At 40.5% G+C, this 25,421-nt stretch overlaps 2 protein-coding genes and 1 long non-coding RNA gene across 4 annotated transcripts; 1 reads left to right on the top strand and 2 right to left on the bottom strand.

Annotated features, from left to right (window-relative positions):
* Nucleotides 1-303: 303 nt before the first annotated feature.
* LOC125902552 (adhesion G protein-coupled receptor G3-like) lies at nucleotides 304-10,538 on the bottom strand. The gene is made up of 13 exons (XM_049599005.1): nucleotides 9,775-10,538; nucleotides 9,612-9,692; nucleotides 9,445-9,496; nucleotides 8,976-9,066; nucleotides 8,550-8,681; nucleotides 8,006-8,164; nucleotides 7,866-7,920; nucleotides 7,691-7,782; nucleotides 6,035-6,153; nucleotides 4,616-4,896; nucleotides 1,298-1,400; nucleotides 899-1,215; nucleotides 304-809 (listed from the first exon to the last, which is right to left on the bottom strand). Exons 1-13 carry the CDS (start codon nucleotides 9,833-9,835, stop codon nucleotides 694-696), a joined length of 1,659 nt encoding a protein of 552 aa, XP_049454962.1. The 5' UTR covers nucleotides 9,836-10,538; the 3' UTR covers nucleotides 304-693.
* On the top strand, nucleotides 1,420-4,727 carry LOC125902561 (uncharacterized). Its single transcript, XR_007451108.1, has 4 exons — nucleotides 1,420-2,917; nucleotides 2,994-3,051; nucleotides 4,018-4,195; nucleotides 4,587-4,727. It is a non-coding gene; the product is annotated as an uncharacterized LOC125902561 (long non-coding RNA).
* A 1,744-nt stretch (nucleotides 10,539-12,282) lies between the features above and the next one.
* LOC125902538 (adhesion G protein-coupled receptor G3-like) lies at nucleotides 12,283-25,242 on the bottom strand. Of its 2 annotated transcripts, none has more exons than XM_049598992.1 (14): nucleotides 24,650-25,007; nucleotides 24,304-24,380; nucleotides 22,113-22,337; nucleotides 21,817-21,985; nucleotides 20,792-20,951; nucleotides 18,597-18,719; nucleotides 18,304-18,441; nucleotides 16,909-16,945; nucleotides 16,436-16,530; nucleotides 16,071-16,186; nucleotides 14,143-14,411; nucleotides 13,748-13,853; nucleotides 12,822-13,147; nucleotides 12,283-12,697 (listed from the first exon to the last, which is right to left on the bottom strand). In XM_049598992.1, exons 2-14 carry the CDS (start codon nucleotides 24,353-24,355, stop codon nucleotides 12,585-12,587), a joined length of 1,929 nt encoding a protein of 642 aa, XP_049454949.1. In that variant the 5' UTR covers nucleotides 24,356-24,380; nucleotides 24,650-25,007; the 3' UTR covers nucleotides 12,283-12,584. The 2 variants fall into 2 exon arrangements, with proteins under 2 accessions (XP_049454949.1, XP_049454941.1); XM_049598984.1 differs by lacking the exon at nucleotides 24,650-25,007 and adding an exon at nucleotides 25,120-25,242 and having other exon boundaries at nucleotides 12,284-12,697.
* Between the last annotated feature and the right edge of the window lie 179 nt (nucleotides 25,243-25,421).

Genomic DNA, 25,421 nt, shown 5'->3' with positions numbered 1-25,421 from the left:
GGCACATGGTGTCAAAGGACATTATGCAGAAAAAAGCTTGGAGAGCTATTGTGACAGAATGGTGTTAGCACTTTCCGGTTCGTGGAATCAAATATTTTGTGAAGTTGCTTTGATGAATATCACTGTACTCATGTTTGGTGTGACTGTGCCATTGTAGTAAATCGTAATATTCTAAGTTCTAAGTTTGATGAAGGATATTTAATGCTTTTAATGAGTACATTTCACTGTGTAGGATTTCCATCATAACGCCACCTTACCCGATACAAAATGTAGCATCAAGAATTCAGACACAACACACTGCTATACTGGACAAAGATGAACTTGTACTGTGTCCTTTTTATTAGACAGTTTCTGTAACAAATGTAACATATCTGTGTTAATCTTTGGAAGTACATTAGCACACAGTGTCTGTAGGATCCACGGTGTCTGCGCTGCTTTAACAAAGTTGTCCTTCTGATCATGACGTATTATAATGCTCACAGAAAAGACAGAGATATTTTTATTCAGTGATTCACCAGTGACAACCTATTGTAACCATAAGAATCATAAAAACAATAAATAATTAGAAGGGGTTACTGTTCATGATGCGTGTTTGATGCATTATTGTCAGTTATCATTCAACTGACTGCAGTCCAAAGGCATGTAAACACCTAATATAGGCAATGGATAATACATGTGTGTCAGGTGTGAATATCAATTATTGAAACTGGTGGTCATCACTTTCTGAGAGGAAGGGTCTTTGGTTGAGGAATTATAGTCAGATCGAGACTTGCGGTTCAAAGCCACGGACCACAGGAACATGTATACACCTAGGTAGAAAAAAGAAAGGCTGTGAATTCTTCCAGTAAATCATAAAAGCACAGTGGATCCTTTATATGAGGACCATGCACATACTGACCCTGCAGGGAGATTAGTATTGTGAATATGTAGATTCCAGGGATGGTGATGTAGCTGATGGTTGCTAACCCCCAAGGTAAGCCCAGCACGCAGCTGAGACCCAGCACTGTGGCACAGTCCTTCCATAACTTGCCCCTATTCTCTCTCTTCGTCCTCCTCCAGCCACTACTGCTTCCAATGGCTCCACTACCTGCCCTTAGCCCCCAGAACTTAAACACCACCAGGACCAGCATGCAGGAATTACACAGTATCACAAGGCATGGGAAGGCAACAGTGGTGATGTAGCTGACTAAAAGCCTGTGTCTGCTCATCCAGCATCTGCAGATTAAAAAATCAAAGTCAGCAATTAAGAATTCAAACCTCCTGCATGGTTGAATGGATAAATCCCAACAATTCTTACAACTGCATTGGTGAGTTGCTGATGTTGACACCCTCCGATTCTGGATTGAATTTGCCGTAAACGCCTGAAATCCCACAAACCACTGCAATCAGTGTTGGGAGACCTGTGTAAAGACAAGACAGATAGAGGAGTTCATTTAACAAGCTCTGATTACCATTCGACATGCTTGCCTGAGCACAGACAGGACGACAGAACACACCAGTTCTCAGTTTTTAAAATCATTTTATTAAACCAAAGACCAAAATAAAGATTATGATCAAAATTCCAACATTTGAGGGTTTTTAAAAGTTTTGAAACCTGTGACGTTTATATCGCCTACAGACTTCCACTTATTGCATTGATGCTTTTTTGGTGCATTACCAACCACACTTAGCAGAAAGGTCATAACCATGATGATTTACCTGGGAGGTCCAGGATAAAAATAAGCTGTGGTTTCCTATTGACTCCCTCTTTGCATAACTGAGCTTAAAAGGCAAGTCTAGTAATATTCTATATTAGTTTTATTTTTACAGAATCCCATTAAGACCAAAACCTACAATGAATTGATCATATTACCAATTATTGACTGTATAACTTAAGCCTGATTAAGCTTATTCCTGTGTGTGACGGAGCCTCATTATTCAGCCCCTCCAGGATGCAAAATAAACGAACCTCTGTGACTTTTGTGCCCTTTTACACTGCCTGTTCAAAACGAGTATAATTTCAGTTGTTTTATCTGGCCATTCTTTTTAAAAGGTACCATCACTGAATGGGGGGACAGAGTTAGAAGCAGCAGAGGTAGAAACACCAGTGAATCAACGTCTGTGTAAAGGGACCAGCCAGCAGGACGGGACAATGGATGGGACAGGTGTGACGTTTTGATGACTTGTTACATGTGTGACCCACTGTTGGGAGGTTTAAAAAGTGGATAGTAGCAGTTAGCAGCAAACGCAAAGAAGAAGAACAGCAACCGTAATGGTCCGCAAATTGGAAAAACAATGAGGTCTGGGAGCTCCTTACCCTCCGAGTAGAGGACGAGGTCAGCCACCATGTAACAGGGAGAGCAAATGATTGTTATTGCAATATTATCCTGCTGTTATTATTTATAAAGTGCTGCCAACATGTATGCTGTATGTCACACTAAAGGCTGATGTTGTACTGTTACACATCACGCCTAACACTTCATAATAAAAAGAGTCATAATTAACCTTGTTTGCAGTTAAAGGTGCCCTGCCAACAGTTTCACAGACATCTCTTTTATAATGGTGGTCTATGGGGAGAATTCTTTTTGGCAGCAGGATTTTTATTATATTTTCTTTCTTTCAAGTGGCCACTGGGAAAAACTGACTGCAAGGCCGAGCAGAGTTTCTGGGAGCCTGATGCTACAACGTGAGATACAAAAACTGTACGTTGGTTTATTGCGCCCCTAGTGGTTAAAAAAAAGGCCCTTGTAACTTGATGAAATTGCTTTTGTGGCAGTACAGAGACCTGTGGGTTGCCATGCCTAATTGGCAATGGCACAGCCAACCACCGGAGGCGCACCCACCTATAAAAGGGGCGATCCCACCCTGCCAGTTCTCTCTCTCTCGCTGCTTCCGACGGGTGACGTCATTTCCGAGCCGGACGTTTTGTTTCGGACAGGTAACGCGGTTTGTCTGCTCACCTGCTGCTTTCGGCTCATGTGGCAGGGAGCTAATGATTTTGTGTTGTGTTGCAGAGTGGCTGACTTGGTGCTTCCCAGGCTCGTGTGTGTGTCACCTAAATGGCCTGCTGTGGTGAGTGTCTCCCTCTCTGCCTGTTAAACAGCTGATAATGACCGCGGCTAACAATAGCCGGATTGTAGGTGGACGCCGGTAGCTGCGCGTTACCCTCTTCCTCGTGTGTGTGTGTGTGTGTGTGTGTGTGTGTGTGTGTGTGTGTGTGTGTGTGTGTGTGTGTGTGTGTGTGTGAGAGACTGGTCGACCTGCTAACTGGTATGTAGCTTCCTGCATTCCCAATTGTTGTATGCACATGCTAAATTTATAGATAATAAACGTTTTACTTCTGGGCTCTCTAGCTTAGAAAAGACCGTGTATGTATTCAGCTGAGTTTCAGATACATCTATGACTATGTTTTTCCTGTTCATGCCCACATCCTGACAGAAAACTATATCAACCCCCCTGCATCTATGTGTCAAACAGTGTTTTTGCTTTCTGCTTTTCGCTGCTGCTTTTTCTTTTCGTTGCTTTTTCTTTTCGTTGCTTTTTGGTGCTTCTTTTGCGGCTGCTTTTGGATCGCTGTTTCTCACAGCTGCTGTTTTTCACCGCGGCTGCTTAGCTTTTGTTGTTTTTCCTTTTTTGCTTTAGCCTGTTTTGTCTACTCGTTTTGGTTGATCTGCCTGCGTTGTACGCCTTGGTATTATGTTTTACCGACCATTTAATTAACTCAATTTTAACGACGTTCGACTGGGGAGTGGGGTTAAACCCTTTTTGTGGTGGATGGGTTTTGTTTTCTTGGTTACTGTATTCAGTTCCCTCTGCCTGTTGTCTGATTTCCCTAATTTCTTTGGCTTTGATATTTTGTTTGGGCAGAGGATTAATTTTTTTCAGTATTTGTCTTTTCTTTATTTGGCGGTTGGCAGTTTGTATTTTTGTTTAGTTTGATTTATATTGCCTGCCAATGGCCTGTTTTGTTTAGGATATTTCTGTTTATTGAATTGTGTTGGTGTGACCCCACTAATTTCCCCTTTGTTTTGTTTTTAGTTGCTGAGGTCCGGTGGTGGTGGTGACCTGGTGGCGGGGTCCCCCCCCCCCCCTTTCGTGTGCTGTGCTCCCCTGGGTTCTGGGTCTCCTCACTGTGTGCGTGTGACTGTCACGAGTGTCTGGGTGCTTATATTTCTGGTTGGGGTTTCTCCACACCATCAATAGCCTCTTCACCCCGGTAAGCCTCAGCCCTAGTTTAGTCCCCCATTTATTTGCCCCTGTGTAACTGGTATTGTTAAATTGTCTTTTTGTAATAAAGCATATGCTTTTTTTTTCTTTTTTTTTTTTTTTAAAACAAGGAATCGTGTCATATCTGCCTTGAGTAAAACGTCCATATCTGCCTTGAGTAAAACGCCCCCGTATCGCCACAATCTGAATTAAAACTGTCCATATTACAATGTGAAGACATGATCATGGAAAGAATTCTAAGCATTTACATTGATGTTCTCAAATTTCCCAAAAACATAATAATTGAAGACTTTTTTAAATTTAAAAATATCCGTCATAATTTTCTGACTCATTGATAGCACAGTTAAAAAGTGAATTCATACACCTTAAACATTTGACAGAAACACCATCTCAACCAGGCTCCACTCACCCCATCCCACCAGGCTGAGTTTGAGCAGGTATCTCCTGACGTAGATGTTAAAGACTCGGATTAGGAGAAGGTAGAGGTGGAATCCCTCCAGAGCTGCCCAGCTGAAGGTGGCCAGTAGGGACCAGTGTAAAAGGAGACCCAAACCCCTGCAAACCCAGCTGTCCTCAGTCTCATTCAGCTGCCACACCCAGAGGTTGGACAGCAGGAAGATGATGTGGAGGCACAGCAGTGCTACTGTCAGTTGCAAATGCACACCGATGGCCTTCTCTGGACGTCGCCGTCTGAAGAGGAAACAGTTTACAATATATTATGATCATTTTTGTATTGCCTATTGAGGAGATTCAGTCAGCCCATTCACCAGAAGGAAATGTTAGATTTGTACTTTTCTGCAAACCACAGATACAATTGTAATGTATGTTTTATATCAAACATTTCTACATTCATGTGGTATAAGAGCTGATGGATGGTGTGACACCCATGTGCTGCAGACTCCTGTTGGAGACCAACAAACAGCAATACCCATTGTTATTTGGGGACTTTTCGCAGCGTTTCCACTTGCACTGAACGTGGCACTTCCTCCCACTTATCTCACCCAGACAGTTAAGATGTTAGAAGTTATTTTAGTTGCTGGTTTAAAAGTTTTTTTCACTCTGTGCAGACTGTCTGGTTACTGTGCCACAGTACTCTGATTTGAGACTAGTTTGTGTGACATGTAGAGATGCAATCACTTTTGTCTTTACTGGAAACATTCATAGTGTTGCAGTCAGATTTTTGTACAAAAAAAAAGTGACAGAAGTAGTTGTGTTAATAAATAGATCTTGAAAGAGAGGCATAATTGTCAGACTATTATTTGGAAAGTTACAGAAATTGTCAAATGCAAAGCCCCCAGTTCTGACATGAGGAAGGCGTGGGGGGAGAGGGTTTCAGACACTGGTCAACCATCCCACAAGCACTCTGGGTAAAGCATAGTAATTCCCTTGGTCATCTGTCTACGTTATAGTGTACTGCTACTTTCAGCATGACATATGACACCACTGGCGAGGTGGTGTTTCACTTTTAGTCATGACAGCCTGTCTAAACTCTAACACAGAGGTTGGCTATATTGGCAGTGCAGAAAACCTTGCTGTTGATTATAAAGCACCACTGTGTGAAGACGACCGGAACGTTTTGCTTCTGGGCTCTATAGCTTAGAAAAGAACGTGTATGTATTCAGCTGAGTTTCAAATATACATCTATGACTATGTTTTTCCTGTTCATGCCCACATCCTGACAGAAAACTAGATCAACCCCCCTGCATCTATGTGTCAAACAGTGAAGCAGTATGACGATGATCTCTGTGAAAGGATATCCTTATATATTTCAATACAATTTCCTCAAGTCTTATGGAAATAATCGTTTTAAGTCAAACTGAAGACTCACTGTAGACATATGTAGATGATCAAGCTGATAACTGTGAAGAAGATGGAAAGTGCTGATCCAGTGTAAGTGATGTAGCTAAGTTTCACAGCGTCACTTTCATCCACGGATAATTCAGGGTTCTGGAACAGAAGCAGATATAATAAAAATTCAGGCGGAATTCATGCGCAATTTAAAAATGTACATAAATTGCATTTTTATGCTTGGCTGAATTAGTGGCTATTCATCTGCATTTTCTCTTGCAAGTTTTGTGTGACTTTGGATGGGACCTTGAATGACAATTTTGTACCTCAAGTGACAGCCTATAATCACTAAAATCTTGGAATTTCACCTGGATAGGCGATTTGTGGGATAAAACATTGCACATTTCGGTGAACTCCATGACCCTCTCAGTTGTAGTCTATCGTCTCAGCTTGTGCTCTGAGTGCACGTTTGAAATATATATGATAATCTGCATGCACGTTTGTAAGAACACAGAACAAACTAGAATTACCACCCCGCGTTTGTATGCCTCCACACATGTCTGTGAAAACATGGACGCTTCACACCCATTGTCACCCCAACAGCAAAGAACATCTATTCATTCAGCACAAATTCAAGGTGGACACCCAAGATTAGTGTCATCAATTAAGTATCTAACCAAATGTCTCCCCTTCTGTTCTTTAGTTAAGACACTGAATAATGTCCATAAAAGTGTTTGATGCTGAAAATTAAGATGTCACAGTGAAGTTGACATTTGACCTTTTGGATATAAAACATCGTCATTACATTTTTTTTTATCTTGTCGGACATTTGTGTGAAGTTTTGTCATACTTACTATACAAATTCTTGAATTCTGGCCAAAAACATATTTTGGGAGGTCACACTGACCTTGACCTTTGACCACAAAATTTTGGGAGGCTTTGAGGCGTTCTTGAGATACCACGTTCACAAGAATGACACAGACAAGGTCACAGTGACCCTTACCTTTGACCTATGACCACCAAAAACTAATCAGTTCCTTGTTGAGTCTAAATAGACATTTGTGCCAAATTTGAAGAAATTCCCTTGAGGCGTTCTAGAAATGTTGTGTTCACAAGGATGGGACAGACATGATGTATGTACATCAGACGTGCGGATGTACGGACGGACGGACAACCTGAAAACAACGCCCCTGGACCACGGCTATCGCTGGCGCTGAGGCATAAAAATTCTGAATTATTTTGGTTTGATGAAAATGAGAAGTAGAACTGTGTGGCAAAGTATGGGCTTGTTTTATTTCTAAATCTTGGGAAATTAGGCAAACTGGACTGAATGATACAGATTAGTTGTGGTTGCAGACTGTGCTAGCAGTAAAAGCAAAAATCTTAGAGCATCTTTGTATATCAACAACCACTAAATAAATAATTAAATACTTTTATAATCATCTTGATTGACGTTACAGTTAAGTGTGAGGTCTCTTGTAGCTTTAAGGAAGGGCAGGGGGCAGCCGCCCAAGTGACGAGAAAACACACCACAAGCCAATGACACTATTTACCAGGCATGCAACACTTTTTGTGACACACAACATAACACATTTACATTTTAGATTATTGAAAACAATTATTGAAAACATCTCTTCATGGCAAATGATTGTACATTAGTTAGCGAGTGACTGATGAGAGAAAATGTTTATTTTACCACAAGCACAGCAAAGAAGCTCAGGTGGTTGCAGCTGCAAATAAAGTCAGTTCCTGTGTCACTGGTCTCGCAGCCGACTGCGCTCCAATGACCTAAAACACACACACGGTATCATGTACAAATCTGACTGTTTATTTAAGAGCAAAAAGACTGTAGGCTGGCATGTGTAGCCTACCTGTTGTATTGTCAAGATGTGACTCCTGCCAAAACACACACGTCCCATTCACCTCCTGAAACATATTCAAAGTATAAGAAGACAGGAGATTGATACATGCTACAAATATAACACTGTAATAGCTGGTTTAGTCTCTTTACCTCTTTGTTGTGTTGGAAGGTTAATTTGACGGGCTCTGGAAGGTTTTGGACAGCATACTTCCCTACCTTCACTACCAGGACTAACCCCCCCAGAACAGTGCCTTGTATGTGGACTGGTGTGAAATGTCTCCCACGTGGTCTTCTCTGAGGGGGACTCAGCTGCAACACATGACATACTGGACTGTCAATTAAAGATAAATCAGCTTCCTCAATCAACCTTTCCTTCATTTTAATATACACAATGGCTACTGTGAGTGTGTGGAAATCAATGCAAATCAACATGAGGGCAAGGCACTCGTGTAATTACACAGTAGGAGCTAACTTAAAGTAGAGGCCAGTGTCACAATAATATGAAGGTCCTCCTCTGCATCCATCCTCCTTTCGCACATCAGATTTCCCAAAGCTAAACAAATTCCTTAATTTGCTACACAAATTCCTTAATTTGCCTACTTCTCTTTATGTACACATCTATTCGGATTAGCATTTGATTAATAAGGGCGATCAATGAGGGATGGACTCGTTTACCTTCAGAGCAACTACTGACCTTGAAGAAAGTGCTGTTGACCACAGAGGCCACCAGCCGTACCTCCTCCTCACGAGACTCATCTTCTCTGCTTCTCCTGAGAGCTGAGGATGGGATGTAAACCCTGTGTTTAGAAGTGGGACTCACTTCAGCCTAAACAAAACATAAAACATACAGTTTACACAAAACATGCAAAAAATGGATTGGTATTATTTATTTATAGAGATGAACTTGTTGGTGATTGCACTGGTTTCTGCACATGTTGTGAGTAAAGACATTGCAGTGGAAACTAACATCCTGAACCCTATGTGTATGATGAGTAAACAACTCAAACTATTTTCCTTCTGTTTTGCTCATTTGTTGATGCATTTCACACAAAACTTTAGACTGTCTGATAGCCAGATGAGACAAGAGCTCGAAGCCAGTTATCCAAAATTTTGCTCTCACCTCTTGAGATGAGTTTGCCTGCAGAAGAATGAAGTCTCTTATAGGCCCACGTCGTTTTGGTATACACCTCCCAATTCCTTTCTCATAACACCTACCAACACATATTTCAGCATTTCAGCAAAACAAACACTTACATGAACATTGATAGGTATTGATTTTAGGTGAGCAAACAACACATCTCAGTTGTCTTTTTAACCTTTGACATGATTTTTATGCCACAGTCATTTATAGGTTGAAGAAGGTGAACACCTCTTTGGCTGATAAAGCCATTTCAAAACACTGTGGTAAAAAATGCAGTCATGTGCATTTAGTTCCTAAAAGGCTGATGAAGAGAAATATTTCCTCCGACAACAACATGGTAAGTTATAATTAATAATTTTCTCAGTCGTTTTTTATGTACTTATTTTGTTCCAGGGTGTCACAATCATGTCAAAGCTATCCCAGCATTTATTAGAGCAGTATGAGTTACCTGATCCAGAGGACGTCAGTTTCACAGTCTCTGAGGACGTTTTCACAGTAGTCTGTCGGAGTGACAGAGAAAAAAAGTGGAAAAAGTCAGAGGTAGTACAAAATATGGAGATAAGACAGACAGGTGAATAGGATTAAACTTATATGTGACATATGATCACCACTTACAGGTTGAGTCAGAGTCCCTCGGGCTGGGTGGCACAGTACCATAAGTGACACCATTTTCCTCTGGTGTTACAGATCTAGGACCTTAATGTATTAACGGTTAAAACTGCATTTGACACATAAGCAGACAACCATAAAAAAACACAATAAAAAGAGAAAAACTCACCATCGGCTTGGGTTGTTGAAACCCACACAAGTGTCACCAGAAACAGAGTAATCCACATCATGTCTCACTTTTTCTCCAACACACATATGGTGCGACTGTTTGATGCAGTGTTGTTCTGCTTGTGTGAGATTTGCCTGTTGAATCAGCACCAAGTTTCACATCTACATATGTCACATGGTAGTGGTGGAGCGGGGGTGGAGAGCTCATACAGACTAAAAGTGATTCATGTCTGACGTGTTTTTTAAAGGAAATATTATGCCCCAACTCTTTTAAGCTACTGATGTTCATTTTGACAGGGAATCTAATTGATCTGCTTATGAGAGAGTAAACTGTCATATTTTTATTTATAGTAATTATTACTGAGAGAGAAGAAAATAAATTCACCACTTACAATGTAGTTGTTCACAGGATGTCAATATTTCAACATGACTAAATCTAAGAGTAGAGTAAAGTGCCTTGAGAAAAGAGGAAGTTTCTGAATGTTACTGTTTTCCTATTAACGCAAGAAAAAAAGAAATTGTCTCGTCACAGTGGTAAACAAGTACTGACACTTACAGGCTTCTGGGGAAGTGAAACTCACTCTGCAACTGTTTCATGTTTTCCAAAGTTGGCAGCACACATACACATCACACGCATGGGTATGGAAGCCCACTTGATGGAAAAAAAATAAGATCTAATAACTCAAAATAATGAGATACTAAGTCAAAATAATGAGATACCAAGTCGAAATAATGACATACTAAGTCAAAATAATGACATACTAAGTCAAAATAATGAGTTACCAAGTCCAATAATGAGGTGAATGAGTACAGTTACAGCCTTCGACAATCCATACTCTTCATCTCTCAGTCATGATGGATAACATCATTGAGGGATACTAACTCAAAACAATGAGGTAATAACTCATGTACATCGGATATGCCACACACTACACTTTGATGTGAGGTATGGGGTATGTTTGGCTATTTAAGTAGTCTACAAATTACAAAATGTAGTAAAATAGTGTTCTGTTTGGCTAAGACATAAAGTTAATTATACAACAGTTAGTTCCGAAGGAGTACTTTGATTGGACGAGAAGCATTCCGTGGATATAGAGTATAACATCAGTGGGACTTGTAACAGTACTCACAGGTGTTATAAATATAAACACAACCGTTAATTAACCAGCTGTTACACTCGCTACAGTGACGCAAACTGACACTGGCGTTACACCAAGAAGATGGATATTTTCCCCAAAATTACATTTGAATTAAATTATGAGTGGTCGTCTATGAGGCTCATCAGATGATCAGTGATAATTCCTGACCGTGTTCGCTTAATTTTTGCTAATCTCCAGTTTGTCGAGGTCGGCTGATGTTACACAAACACACCTGGAGGTCTGCACAGAAGAGTCCTGGCTTTCCTTTTCCTCATCCTCTCCTGATGACCACTCATAATTTAATTCAAATGTAATTTTGGGGAAAATATCCATCTTCGGTCGGTCCCTTGGTGCTGTACTGTGGCTGTTTGTGGTTATGTGGTTCTTTAGCCTCTATGGAGAGGTGCAACTGAATGCGAGAGGATGATAAATCACTCAATAGACCTCTGAACAATTTGTCCCCCTCACTTCTGAAATGATGGCTACGCCCCTGATGACACGTATTCATATATTCTTTAAGGGATAGTTCTGATTTTTTGAAGTGGGGTTGTAAGCGGTACTTTTCCATAATCAATCTGTTGGCACACTGGGGTGTGACATGGAAGCTTAACAATGTACTATTGTGAAGGAGTCAGCAACAAAACACATTTTAGCTACCTACAAAAATCAATATCATTTTAAGTGTATGGCATATTAAGAATATTTTCATCGCTTTATCTTTCCACCAGAAAGCCTGTTTCAAAGGGGAAGCCATGAACAGCTTCAGTAACTCATCTCTGCTCTCATCAGACCAACCAGATTCTACTGAGAAAAACAGTAATTTTAGTTCACTGAACATGAGAGCTGCTTTTCTCTGCCTTAATCTGTTAGTTAGTTTTTGCCATTGTGTGACTTTGATGAATCTGAATTCAAACTTTTAAAAGCCAAAGACACACAGAAACACAAAATAACTGTTCAAGGCAGTGGTAGACCGGCAAATCCTGTGTTCAGCTGATGTTGAATCATTGATTTTCTCATTGAAGTCTGGCCCTGAAGACAGCAATATAACAGCTTTATTGTCCTGTTGGAAATCACTGTCTGACAGCAAGGTAAAAATATTCAGGTGGGACTTTTTTATGTGGCTAAAATGTTTTTTGTTGCTGACTTCTCCACAGCAGTCGATTGCGTAACTTCCACGTCAGACTACTGCCTGCTTCTCCAAACTGGGGGCGTAACGACTGACATCTACTGTATGTAATACACTATCTATAGATAAGTACCCCATACAACTCCACTTCAACAAATCTGAACTGTCCCATTAATATATGATATAAATAATTCAAAGCTATATGATTTAAAAAAAAAAAATGCAAACCATTTACAAATAGCAACAAGTTACCATTGCTCTATTCTGGTATATTAAGACTTTATTCAAAAACACAGGTACAAAATTCTATAGTAAGTTAGTGAAGGAAAGAGCTTCACTAAAATGACACTTAAGCCTAAAAAATAAATGTACATTTACGTGAGGATAATAATAAAGTTACAGATAAAAGTGTTTTACAGTTTAAGGACATTTCAAACAGGGTTACATATGGGAGTTTCTGTGGTTACATGGGGATTACCAGCACAGCTATGTTATCAGTGATTACATCAGGCCTTTATCATCAGGACTAATGGCAGCAAAGGGAGTCTAATCAAATTTGACTCCTGAAGACATCACAGGAGTAGAGGACAGTTTGTCCTCCATGTCTCTCTTCCTCTGCTTCTTGGCCGACAGGCAGATCCACAGGAAAATAAAGAAACCTTGACAAAGAGACACATTAATTACTAAACTGGTAGCTGGTAACATTTAATAAAGACAAACCTGTCAACACATAGACAGGTTAAAAACATTTTAACAGAGACAAACTCAGAAGTGACAGCAGACCTTGTGTGGAGTTGAGGATGCAGAAGAGGTAGAGGATGGGGTAGTTGACATATCCTGAGCCCAGGAAGGCCAGGCCCCAGGTGGTCCCCATCAGGCAGGTAAGACCCATTACAGTGAGGCCACTCCTGCAGGACTCACTGAACCTCAAGTCATTCCATGTCTCTCCATCAGCCTGCACTCCAAGCTTGGACTTGTTCCTGAACACTCGTTTCATCTTGCAGATGTTAGAGGCCACTGCCATCAATATGCCAGAGTTGAAGATGAATATAAGGGTGAAATACACCAGGTTCAAGGAGTAGAAGAAGGAGTCATCAGTGATCCAGCAGCTGTGGGCAACCCAATGGACTGTCAGAATACTTTCACAACAGATCATGTAGAATACATACAGATGATGATGATGATGATGATGATGATGATAATTATTATTATTATTACATCTTAAATGTTTAAAGCTACAGTCCTTTTTTTATTATGAAATGAAATACAGTTTTTGATACTATTAATGGTTGCTGTTTTTTCAGCAGTAGCCATTAAATGTGTTTACAGTCTGTCATCACCTCTCTTCATAAGTTTTCAGTGTTAGTGGCGGAGTCCGCCATTCCCTTGCGATACTCAAAATGTCTTCGCACATGGTCATGTTTTTTAATACTGTAAACCACACTTGATGTTACCATTAGTAAGCATGGGTTTCACCAAATAAACAAAGATTGTTATAACCTGAAGGCTTTTTGCCACAAAAATCACACAAAAACCTGTGTGAAAACAGCCAAAACCAACAAACACTGTATGATCATATATAAAAGTGTAAAAATGACATTTTACCATGCTCTGTGATAGTGACAGGTCAGATTGTGTTTTTTTTAAGGACTGATATTGTTGAAATTGTTGATTCCTGTTGTCATGCTAAAAGCAGTTAGCTTACTTACATGGTGTTAGTTTGGTTAGTATCAGCAATGGTCATTTGTGTAACTCCGTAAAACTGTTTGAAGTCCTTCACTCCCAAAGAGACTGCTACGATTACACCGGGGATCCCTGAGAATCACAAGTGTACACACACACACACACACACAGTTTAGCATCACTAGGTTATTAAAGAGACAACCTGCTCCTGATGGACTTTTCATATACTAAGCATACAAAACATGGCATCAACATATTTCTGGTGATGCTGTGATGAAGTTTGATGGTGGAAAACATTCATCCAAACATTTTTTTGTCAGTCAGCAAAGTTCAGTAATAAGTAAAACTGGAGTGATCATGAAAGTGATCTCACACCACATCAGCAGGTAGTCAACACAGTAGGTGTGCTTGCTTCACTCACCCCATCCAGCAAGAGACAGTTTGACCAGGTAGTGTTTGAAGTAGGTGTTAAACACCTTTATCAGCAGTAGATAGAGGTGAAGTGCCTCTATGGCCATCCAGGTGAAACAGCAGAGCAAAGCATAATGCATGAAAGCGGCGATAAACACACACACCCAGTCCGGCTTCACTCTGGACCCCCACTCGGTCAGCAGGAAGGTTGAGTTGAGCAGAAACAAGGCCCCGCTCAGAGAAACGTGGATAGAGATGGAGTAATCCAGTTTGTGCTTTCTGAGGAAGAGACAGAAGGAGAACATAAAACAAGTCGCAAGCAAGATAGGGTGCTTTATGATAATCAGACAGGATTTGGAGCCATTTCTTGATCGCAACATTATGATTAAAGAAACACCAAATACAAAGAAAGCAAAACCCTTATTTGTATCTTTAGAGTGCAGAGAAAAAAGAATACAGAAATCCCTTAAGTGAAATAACCAACACTATTGTAACCTTGGCAGAGAAATATTGTGTGCATGTAGGATACTCATGGTAAGAATGTGATTCTTTAAATTTGGAAAAATAGAGCTGGGTATCAGTACGTGATTCTAGGGGTTCAAATCACAAGTTTCATTTTGATACGACATTATATCGATTCTTTGGACAATACAGTGTTTGCTGATATCACAAAGTCTGCCATGATATACTTTCAATTTGATTCAGTTCAGGTGCCTGCAGTCGATATGAGACCATATCACTAAATATCCTCATTGTCTTTTTTCTTGGCTGCCTACCATTGTCTGCCTGGCACTAAGCTGCCAGCACTGTTTGAATGTTTAGGAAGGAGGTTAACTTACATGGAAACTGTGACACAGACATGCCAGTTTATTGTTACACCCCTACTCAATACCTTAAGTATTGATCGAAATAACCCAGTGCCACAGACTGTATGAAATAACGGATGTAGCTACCATGACCACCCATTGGTTTGTGGACTCGAGTTTGGCATTCTGGCTGTTGCCATCTTGGATTTTTGGAGCCAGAAGTGACCAAGAAGATGGAGCTGTGGGGAATGAGGGGCGGATCTGACCCCGACTACAGGTGGCAACAGTCAGCCTGTCACTCAAGTGGCCCTGCCCGTAATTATGCATAACTTCAAGCCTTAATAAAATGTTAAACAGGTGAATCAAATAAAATTTACCCCCTGTACAGATGATGTCATGAATGTTGTAATTAGTTATAGAAACCATTGTTTGTTCCAAGCTGTGAACATGTTTATTTCTGCTTTGAAGTTCTGCATTTTAACATGGGGGTCTATGGGGATTGAGTAACCTCCCGAGCCAGCCTCAAGCAGCTGCTCAAAGAACTGCTGTTTTTGGCACTGCATTAGCTTCATTCTGGAGGCTGCCGTTAGCCTGGTACCAAGTAGTATCCTCACTTCTTCATTACAATGATACCTGCATTCAGTCCTTTTTGTACCCAGGTCTAGAATAAAATGACCATTTGTATAGTACTGCTTGCAGCCAATGACGGTAAGCGTTCTTTATTTAATGAGACCCATGCCTGACCCACTACAGCAGCAGCTACAGCCCATACACACTGTGGTTCTGGTGAAGAAGAGTGTGGTGTATTTGACAGAGCTGGCGTGCAGAGATACCATCAAAATGTTCAGTGTAAGTATGGCCCCCACAGTATGTCTACTTTTCTTGTGTCTCTGCCTCTGTGTGTATAGACACACTAAGATTTTTCAGTAGTGGTAGCCCAGTATGATTGTTCCTCCAAGTTTGATATCTGCCTGGTAGGATAACCATGAAAAGAAAAGGGGCTAACACTCAGAAATGTATCATTCAATAAGTTTACTTGATCATTTGACTGGCAATACAGAAGTGGCTGGTAGGATGAAAAAGCTGTTTAAGAGGTAGCTGTATAGAATGCCTAGAATACCTGTATACCTACCTACTGAAGACATATATCACCAGGGACAAAGCAGTGAAGAATGCAGACAGGCCACAGCCTATGTAACTGATGTATGACAGGATTTTCCAGTGGATTTCTGCAATTGGCTCTCTCATCTGCAAAAAATATGGAAGTGTGGAAACTAAGTGTGATCTACAGCGTAACTTTCACCAACATCTTGGAACAAGACAGTGTGGGATTTCTAATGCTGGGTTAATACCAGCACTGTACCACTGCTGAATAGATAGAGATGATCAAAGATGACTGTCATCTGTTGTACTTTTTATTTCCTGTATAAAAGGTAATAAATCAACAAAGGCTACATCGTCAGGAGCGAGTTAGTGACAGCAAGTTTGTCTTCTTACCAGTAGGACAGCAAAAGGTGTTGCATGGTCACAGCTGCAAATGATCTCAGTCTGGGTACCATTGGTCTCACAGCCATCTGTTTTCCAGAGCCACTCTGGGAACATGAACATTATAACTTAGTTAGCTTAATAAGATCTAATTCCGCTGGCTTTCTAAATAGCATGATCAACAAACATCACTTTAAAAAAAACAAAAAAACAAACAAACAAAAAAAAAAACATTTTTAAACATTCTAACACATAATAAGACAAAGATGGACTACCATCACAAAGTTAAATATGTAACTGAGATTTTCTCTCCTGACTTGCTTATTTTGCAGGTACTTCCAATTTTTATAACTTTGCAGACGTTTTTGCTGCAAATGTGAAACATACTGATGTATTATCTCCAAATTGTCAGTAATAAACAGAGAATACAGTTCCAGTTATTTCCTGTTTATCCTGCTCTGAGCAAAAACCAACATACAACCCACCATTTTCATCAAAATAGTGACACTGTAATGATTCATTCTGTAAAAAAAATGCAAAAAATATAGTTAACAATGGTACATGCCATGCAGTCAAACAAGCTTACCCAACAGATTAAAAGTAGATTTAACAAAACACTGTGATAAAATCAAGTGTTCAGTGATGTGGTGTTCTGTAAACTGTGGGATGAATTTGATTTGACAGTTTTATGTTTTTATGGACCAACAAAATACAATGTATCCTTATTAAGGAGGCACAGATGGACTGATGGACTGCTTGGCTGCAGGAACGAAATGTACGTTTAAACCAGGTTATTAAAATACAAAGGTATAAAAACAATGTCAGAATTTTACTCTGCCTGCCATTCGCCCAGCCCATGCTGACACTTGATCAGTGGCCCATTGGCATCACACACCAACGCACAGAGGCACACTTTAGTGGCAGTATGAGACAACCTGGCAGTGGCATTTGTTGATGTTCCGGGCAACTACTGTGGTATTAAGAGTGGGGAAGTCTGCCAGGTGGGAAGATTAGGTGGATGAGCCAAACAAACTCTGGACTTTCACCTGGTAGTCAGCTGTTTGTGTCCCATGTGAAACCAAATGTTAATGGAGTTATTGTAATAACAATGTGGTATGCTACTGACGTTTGTCATGTAATGTATGTATGTTAGTAACAATCATGCCAATTTAAACCCAAACCATGATGTTTTTTTAATATATATATATATATATATATATATATCTTGTAATACCACAGGCTTTAGTTGCCTAAATTTAAGGACATAAACCTAAAAACGTTTTCATTACTTATTTATTTTAAGAAAGCCTGTATGCATTTAACAAGCAGCAACCATACATCATCTGGGAGATTTATTTTGAAAAAGAGACAATGCATGTAACAAGCGTAAATTGACACGTGATGGGCCACTGACCAAGTGTCGGTATTTGAAAAGTTTGGAGTGAGAATGTGTTGGCGAGATGCCTGTTGAGCTGCAGACCATTGCAGAGCTCTGTTCAAGACCAGCCAAAAATGGGCTGTGATTTAGCTAGTCACTGATGTTCCCAGCAGCTTTTTTGGCAAGAAACTCAGTTGTTTCATACCATAACATCGCTGCTTCTCTGGCCAGGATTGTGCTCTCCAAACAGGGTATTTTCAGCCAAAACATGATCTTTTTCTAAACATAACCAAGTGGTTTTTGTGCCTAAAGCTAACCACAGGTTAGCCAAGGCATTTTTGAAAATACATAGTTTTAATTTGTTCACTTATGTGGAAATATAACATGTTCTTGGTTTGCAGAAATGCTCAATGCCAAAATTTATCAAGTTCAAGTTAATCTATTTGACGTGGCCCAAATTTGCCGAATCAAACAGATGGATATTAAAAACATTAATGCATACAAGCTTAATTAGACTTTCCACATCTGTGTGTGGAAGAATTCCGAAAGTCATCTTGATTGGTGTCATCAGATTATGAAGTTGTTGTTCGCCCAGTAGCTCTATCCTGAGAACCATCGATGAGATTTCCTTCTGTTTAAACTGTGAGACAGTTTAAATATAGTCAAGAAAAGAAACATATAAATACATACAGTACATATATGTTACAACCATGATGACCAAACAATCTGCCAACATTCACAACTATGACTAATGTTTAAACTGAAAAAAGAGGGTAAATAGGACAAATGAAATACTTGGAACTGGCTGTGCTGCATGTAGCTGACCAAACCAATGATCCTCTTCTCCTCTGGGATGTTGCGAAGGGCATACGCAGGCAGCCAAACGTCAGGGATGTATGGCTTGTTTTCAGGCAGCAGCTAACAGTTGATATAAGAAGATGGGGTTAAGCACGAGAATTTGTCATTTTCACTCAGAATATAAAAAAATGTTAATCTTAATATTGGTCAGCAAGGTTTGTTTTAACTGAGCACTGCCTAATGTCATGTCAGCCAGAAAAGTTCACCATCATGTCATTGTTATCATCGTTGTTCCCAGGGGCGGAAATCCTGGGGCATGACTCCCCCTTCAATAAAGCTGTAGCCCCCTAGAATAATTTGAGACACAATTAATAATTTTTGAACAATGCAGTAGTATTTATTAAAAGCACAATGTAAGCGGTGCTCATTATAAAAGCGCAATAATGTGCTATTTAAATCTTAAAGATTTAGTCCCCCCCCCCGCCCCCCCGGGATTTCCGCCCCTGGGAACAACGATGATCCCACACTCTTTCCAACGGGCGGGGCTAGCAGCCGTTAATACTTGGCAGCAGTTGCAGCGTGTGGCTGGACCCGGCTGCCCACATCGCGCGGGGTAAGATGTACTCTCGCAGATACAGTTTAACTTACACAAGTTACAACACATCCCATTTACTGTTACAACAAGCCCCAGGCCCAGGCTGATAATATAAACTGTCTGCACCATTTCTCCTGCATTGTTCAAAAGCCAGAGTTTAGTGATAGTCAGAGAGGACAGGAGAGAAAGAAGAGGGAGAGGACAGGACAAGAGCAGTCAGTGGTGGAGCGGCTCGTAGCTAATGGGTACCTGTCTGTAGGCTCTCCACCTGTCAGTAAGACAAACATGACAGACGTGCAGTTTAACTGACGAGGTCATTACGCGCGACTATTACGCACGGTTTTGAGGTGCGCAGCAGCAGATCTCACAGCACACTATTTATAAACCAGTTCACCAGTTTAATTGCAGGAAATGTTTATCTCACTGCCGGTAAAAAAACGAAAAAAACAAACAGAATGGTTTACTCCTGCAGCCAGCCAGAGAGAAGGATCCATTCCACACACCTGAGCCAGATGAAAAAGGGGGAGAGAAGGAGAGAGATCGAGTTTCGGTCTTTGATGAATGAAACCTTATTGTTTTGCTGCTATTAAACAATGAGAGACATGTTTTCTCCGTTTACTTAATAGCATAAATATTCACACTACTGCGCACGGGGAGACAGAGACCTGCTCTGCTCCAGACACACTCAGCACCTTGGACAGCACGGTGCACCTGACTGTTGTCGTTGTGTACATGTTAATTTGATTTCAATCTTTTTGTTTTAAAGGGGCATTGCGTAACATTTTCAGTTGTTTATTGGCAAAAATTGATGTCTGCATTCAGAAAATCCCTTTTGCACTTTCTTGGCGACGAGGATTCCGTCTCCCGTGATGCTGCATAATACATGATCCTGCATTATGCTCAAAGAGTGGGACTTTGTTACGCGGCAGTAGTGCCTCTGGCCACTAACAGCTGTTAGCGGCGCAGTAATGCAAGGAGAGGGATGAGGTGTGTGAGGTTGAGCCACTTGTCAGTTGTCAAAGGACAAGACATGATTGGTTTGTTTCAATTTACATCCGCCCCAACAGTCCTACGTTGTAAACACAGCCAGCATGGTGAGGAGGGGGTTTGTCAACTCGCGTCACGTGTGTCTGTGTAGGAGCCTGAATGAATACTCCATGTAGTATCGGATGACATGGTTTCATCAGTGTTATCATAGCTCTTTGGTACACAGCAGCTACAGCTGTTGCAATACGTGTTTGAAACAGTGAGGCGCTAGAGTGCATTATCCGTTTGAATGCAATATATGATTTCAACGTTAGATGGGAGAAATTCCTACACGCTGTGGCTTTAAATCTGGACATGTGCAGGTGGACTCAGCCAGTGCTAAGAAAGGTCCTATGCCTGCCTGTTGACAGATAGAGAAAAGATTAAAGCGTCAAATTGCGGTAAAAGATGCTGTATAAAAGACAGGCTACAACTTTTTTTCCCCGTCCCCCCCTGGAATTATTCTCTAAAATTTTACTGTTTATTGTCCCCCCCAACTATGAAATGGGATTTTCACCCCTGGTTGTTCCTTCTACATTCATTAGCACTATTTTTATCATAGCTTGCGTACCTGTGGGGCTTTAAGCTGGATCCTGGAGTTTATGGAGTTGAGGTCAGCCTCACTGATGTTGTACACATTGATAGAAAAGTCTTTCAGGTTGTAGTTAACAAAGCCTCCAGGCTCAGGCCGGGATGTTCCCATGATGTCATGAATCATCTTTTTTTCCGCACTGCAGAGAGACAATGGACCTCAAACAGATTAGTTTGCTTTGTTGGCGAGTTTGTACTTACTTAGAATTTTCTGTTTGGTACAAACAAAATTCAGCAGTGGTCCACACTAATTAAGACGTGAGCTAACATATGAATTTATGGATTATGGCTAAAAACATGTTTGGTGAGGTCACAGTGACCTTGACGTTTGACCACTAAATTCTAGTCACTTCATCCTTGAGTCCAAGTAGATGTTTGTACTAAATGTAAAGAAGTTCCCTCGAGGAGTGCTTGAGATATTGGGCTCATGACAATGGGATGGACAGACGAAGAACCCAAAGATATAATGCCTCTGGCCACAGCTATCGCCAGCGCCAAGCCATGAAAACACTCATTTGACTTAAGAATTATGATGATTTAATCTGAATTGGAAATTTATCATCATTGAGGATGCTGTACTTTCTTAAATACATCCTGGAGGAGATAAGAAGAGAAGAGACAACAGCCCTTCAGTCAAAATCTGTTTATTGTTGGGTCAGCTGATCTGATGGGACATTGCTGTGTAAAGAGCATCACCACAATATAATAATAGTGCATGATTATTATACTGTAGATCAGGAAAATGACAGCACCAACAGCGACTCTGTAGTCATTCATATGTATTTATAAATATATACATTTAATTTATAGGTAAATACATTTAGTGCAAAAGCCCCTGCTGTGGCTGAGGCATTTCCTACTGGACCCAAGTAGTGTAATTGACTGACAAGCCAATATTGCCATCCTAAGAGCCGTGGCCCGTGGCTAAAACAGTTTGACCACAAACAGGAGGAATGAATTCAGTGTGTCTCGAGAGCAGCAGACAGAGGCATCTCTGACACTTACCTTATAAAGGCTCTCTTGACTTGATGGTTGCTACTGAAGAGCTCTGGACAGCTATACCTTATGTGGGAGAGTTGCATCATTGCTGTCTGGCCAGAGCTGTTACTAGCCAGTGAAGCAATGAGTGGCAAGATGCTAGTGCTGGTGCACATGTATACACTGCAACTGCTATCTGAGAAGTGAGAGAGAAATCAGACATTTTAGAAGACAGGGCAAATCAGCCACAGCACCTTTCTGATCAGAGACAATTTGCGCCTCATTCTGTAGTGATCAGTCTTCTTGAGAGATAGTGTATTTACCTTTTGTTATTCTGTACTCGGTCATGTTGGGACCTCGTGTCTTTTCAGCCTTGAAGCATTCAGAGGATATATTGCGCCATTCGGTCAAGTTGCTGAACGTGCATTCAATGTGGCAGGGAAATCCATCCTCCAAACATGTCACAGTATCAGGCCGATTGTCAGTAATTACAGTGTGGCTGGTGTTAATGGTAAAGTAAATGTTACCATCTGAAATGCTGAGATGAACTGAACAGAGAAACAGAAGATGAGAAATAACTTACTGTATCTTACACATCTTCAGGAACAAAGACATGAAAGAAGACTTTTCAACATATTTTCAGGTGGAATCTGTGTGAGTCTTTGTGGAGAAAGATAATTGATATTTAGAGTCAACATTCGAAGAAATACACCCCTCCTGTCTGCGCTCCTTCAGAAGCTCCGGTAGTATCCCAATGTTATTTATGTTTCATTACTATCATGGTTCCTCATGGGCGAGGACATGGAAGAGGGTTCAGTTCACACACATAACCAACAGCTAGTGGACTGTGAGGAGATATTTGTTGAATTTGACAGTGTCTTGGATTAGAATCACAGACTCCACTGCACCAGAAACATGTTAGTAAACAGTAGAAAGCAGCATGGAAGCCAGTGAAGAGGTTACGGTAGTTACTTCTTTTTACGTCTGTTACTTTCAGACGTAACTGTTACTTTCTCTTTCAGACTTGGTCCCAACTAATTTTGAACAATGTTCCAGTGCTGCTGCAACACATTCTCATCCCAACTCATCAAATACCGCTACTTTGTCAGCGGATTTACACCTCAAAGTATGATGTTAGGTACCCTTTTGCGTCACTTTTACAATTTCAGGGACGGCGCATCAATTTACTCTTGTTACATGTATTGTGTCTTTTCAAAATACACTTCCATTTTCACAGAAAAAAGTTTCTACTCATTACTTGCATACAGTCTTTTTTAAATAAACTTACGACAAGGGTAAAACACTTCGTTGTTAGGTTTACTTCCTTAGGTTTAGGCAACCAAAATCACATGGTTAGGTCTAGATGAGAAACAATGGGCTCCCAGGTGGAATTTTGCTTGACTCATTCACCTTCCCTCCCACCTGCCCTATATGGACTTTCTCACTGTTTATGATAAGGTATAGTTGCTGGTAGAGTCACAAACTGCCACGTGTCATACTGCTAAAAACACTGCCTCTGTGCTCATTGTCTGACGCCAAGGTCCACTGATAGAGTGTGTCAAGTTGGGTTGCTGTCCGCTGCATGAAAAACAACCACTGCCCTGTGCGTATCATGCTGCTGCAAAGGGTGCCACTGTACGTTGTTATGTGGTGCCAAGATCCACTGGCAAAATGGCAGCGTTTGACGAGTTGGGAGAGAAAACAGGCTGGCTTGGACAGAGATAGATGGTATTTGTAGCAGTATATCATCGTATCAAGCAGTGGAAACTAGCACATCCACCATCCACATTGGAGCTAGAGCTGATAAATACCTGTGACTACTGCATAGTCATTTGTCCAGTGAATGTCTTTAACCTGTCTGTGACTGTAACCTTAACCAACAAATAATCAAAAGCCAAATGGTAGCAGGTGTTAGTGGGGTTTTTTGCGCAGTAGGAAAGGGGCTAAAAGGTAAGCACATTCTTGAAGACATAAAGATCACACTGGCATACTTAGGAGCACAAGATGTCCAGCTTCTCGCTTTTTAATGTCATCTCTAAAAAGGTTCATTTTTTTTCTTACTGATTGATAGGTACCAAATGTGTTAGGGGTTTTACAGATGTTTCCCAGCTTCAAAGAAGTGTGTGAAGCACAAGAAAGCAAAGTGGCTTTTAACAGTGGAGTGGGGTGGCTACATTTATTAGGGAAAATCTAAGAAATGATAAGGTGCAATGGAATTTTAGTCCCCTACTAAGTACAATGATTTGACTTTCAACAATACTAGCTCTTCCTTTTTTCCTTTTTAGACTCCACAGGACCATCTCCCAGTCAGTCCTCTTATGTGCTGCGGTGCTAGATAACCAACCGTGTGCTATTTTACTTCTGCTTTGACTGAAATAGTTACCTTAAAAATAAATAGCAAAAAACAAAGAGAGAAATTACTAAATACTAAAATAACTTTTGACCTAATTTGAACTTGTGGATAACTCTTTCTTTTGTGAGCAAAACCTACACAGATAAAACTGACATTCGTACCATGGCAGGCCAGCGATCCGGGCAGCAGTAGTAACAGCAGTAAGGGAGCCATTGTGCAGCTTGCTCTGAATATGTGACTGATGGAATACATAAAAAGCAGTAATGAGGGGCAACATTTAAGTGCAGATATATTCAGTGTATCTCAGCTGTATGTTATTTCACATCCACAAAAAAATAAAAAAATAAAAAAAAAAGTAAACTCAGACAGATGAAACTAAACAGAGCAAAGCAGCATGTATGACACCCCCAGTTGTTCTTTTGTTGCTTTTTCTATGTAATCAAATACCCACAAATATGAGCTTACTCTCTGGATTCCAACAGTGCTAAAATGTTAAAAGCAGGTTACCGCTTAATCAAAGGATTGCACTTGATTTTAACTACAGTGCTTGTTTTGAAAAATAGCAGAAGTTCCTTTGTTCCTTTCCCCTCCTCTTTCTGTCCCTCTCTTCTTGTTAGATTGCTCTCCCATGGATACAGCAGCCTAGTTCACCCCTTATTAACAGAGACAAATATGGGGTCAGTTCTCATAATGGAAATGCTGCAGAAACTATTCCAAATTCAGAACTCAAAAACAGTAAAGTAAAAATTAGACATGGATATTGTTGGCCAAAGTCTTTCATACAGCTCCACTTAAAGTTACATTTAAAATCCATCACCTCGATTCCTATGTCTATGATTCAAATGTTCAACTTTTCTGGTTAGATTACATTCGCTGACATGTAATCTTTACACTTTGACAAGCAATGACATAATACTAAATGATGTAATACCTTAAGTACATGCCTATCAAGAAAAAATACTTGAACAAACACTTACATTATTACTCAGTGGACTCAGAGCAGTTCTCTCCTTCCTCCTGCAGTGTACGCAGTGAGCCAGACAAACACTTGTGAACTGTGCTGGTTGGGTTATCTCATGATTAGGGGCTTAAAGTAAAATACAGTAGTGCTTTTGTTTGGTCTGCTCCATGTATTTGTTTTATGCAAAAAAAAAACTCCATATCAGTACAGTAAATTTACTGCAGGTGAGTGTGTTTAATGTTTATATGTAAAGAAATGATGTCAGAGTCTAAATTCCACTGCTACAGTAAACCAGGTCTGTCACCATGAAGGTGATAT

This window comes from Epinephelus fuscoguttatus, linkage group LG2, assembly GCF_011397635.1.
Source record: "Epinephelus fuscoguttatus linkage group LG2, E.fuscoguttatus.final_Chr_v1".
Classification (NCBI taxonomy): domain Eukaryota; kingdom Metazoa; phylum Chordata; class Actinopteri; order Perciformes; family Serranidae; genus Epinephelus; species Epinephelus fuscoguttatus.
Note: the sequence above shows the minus strand (reverse complement) of the source record. Positions and strands in the feature narration are given on the sequence as shown.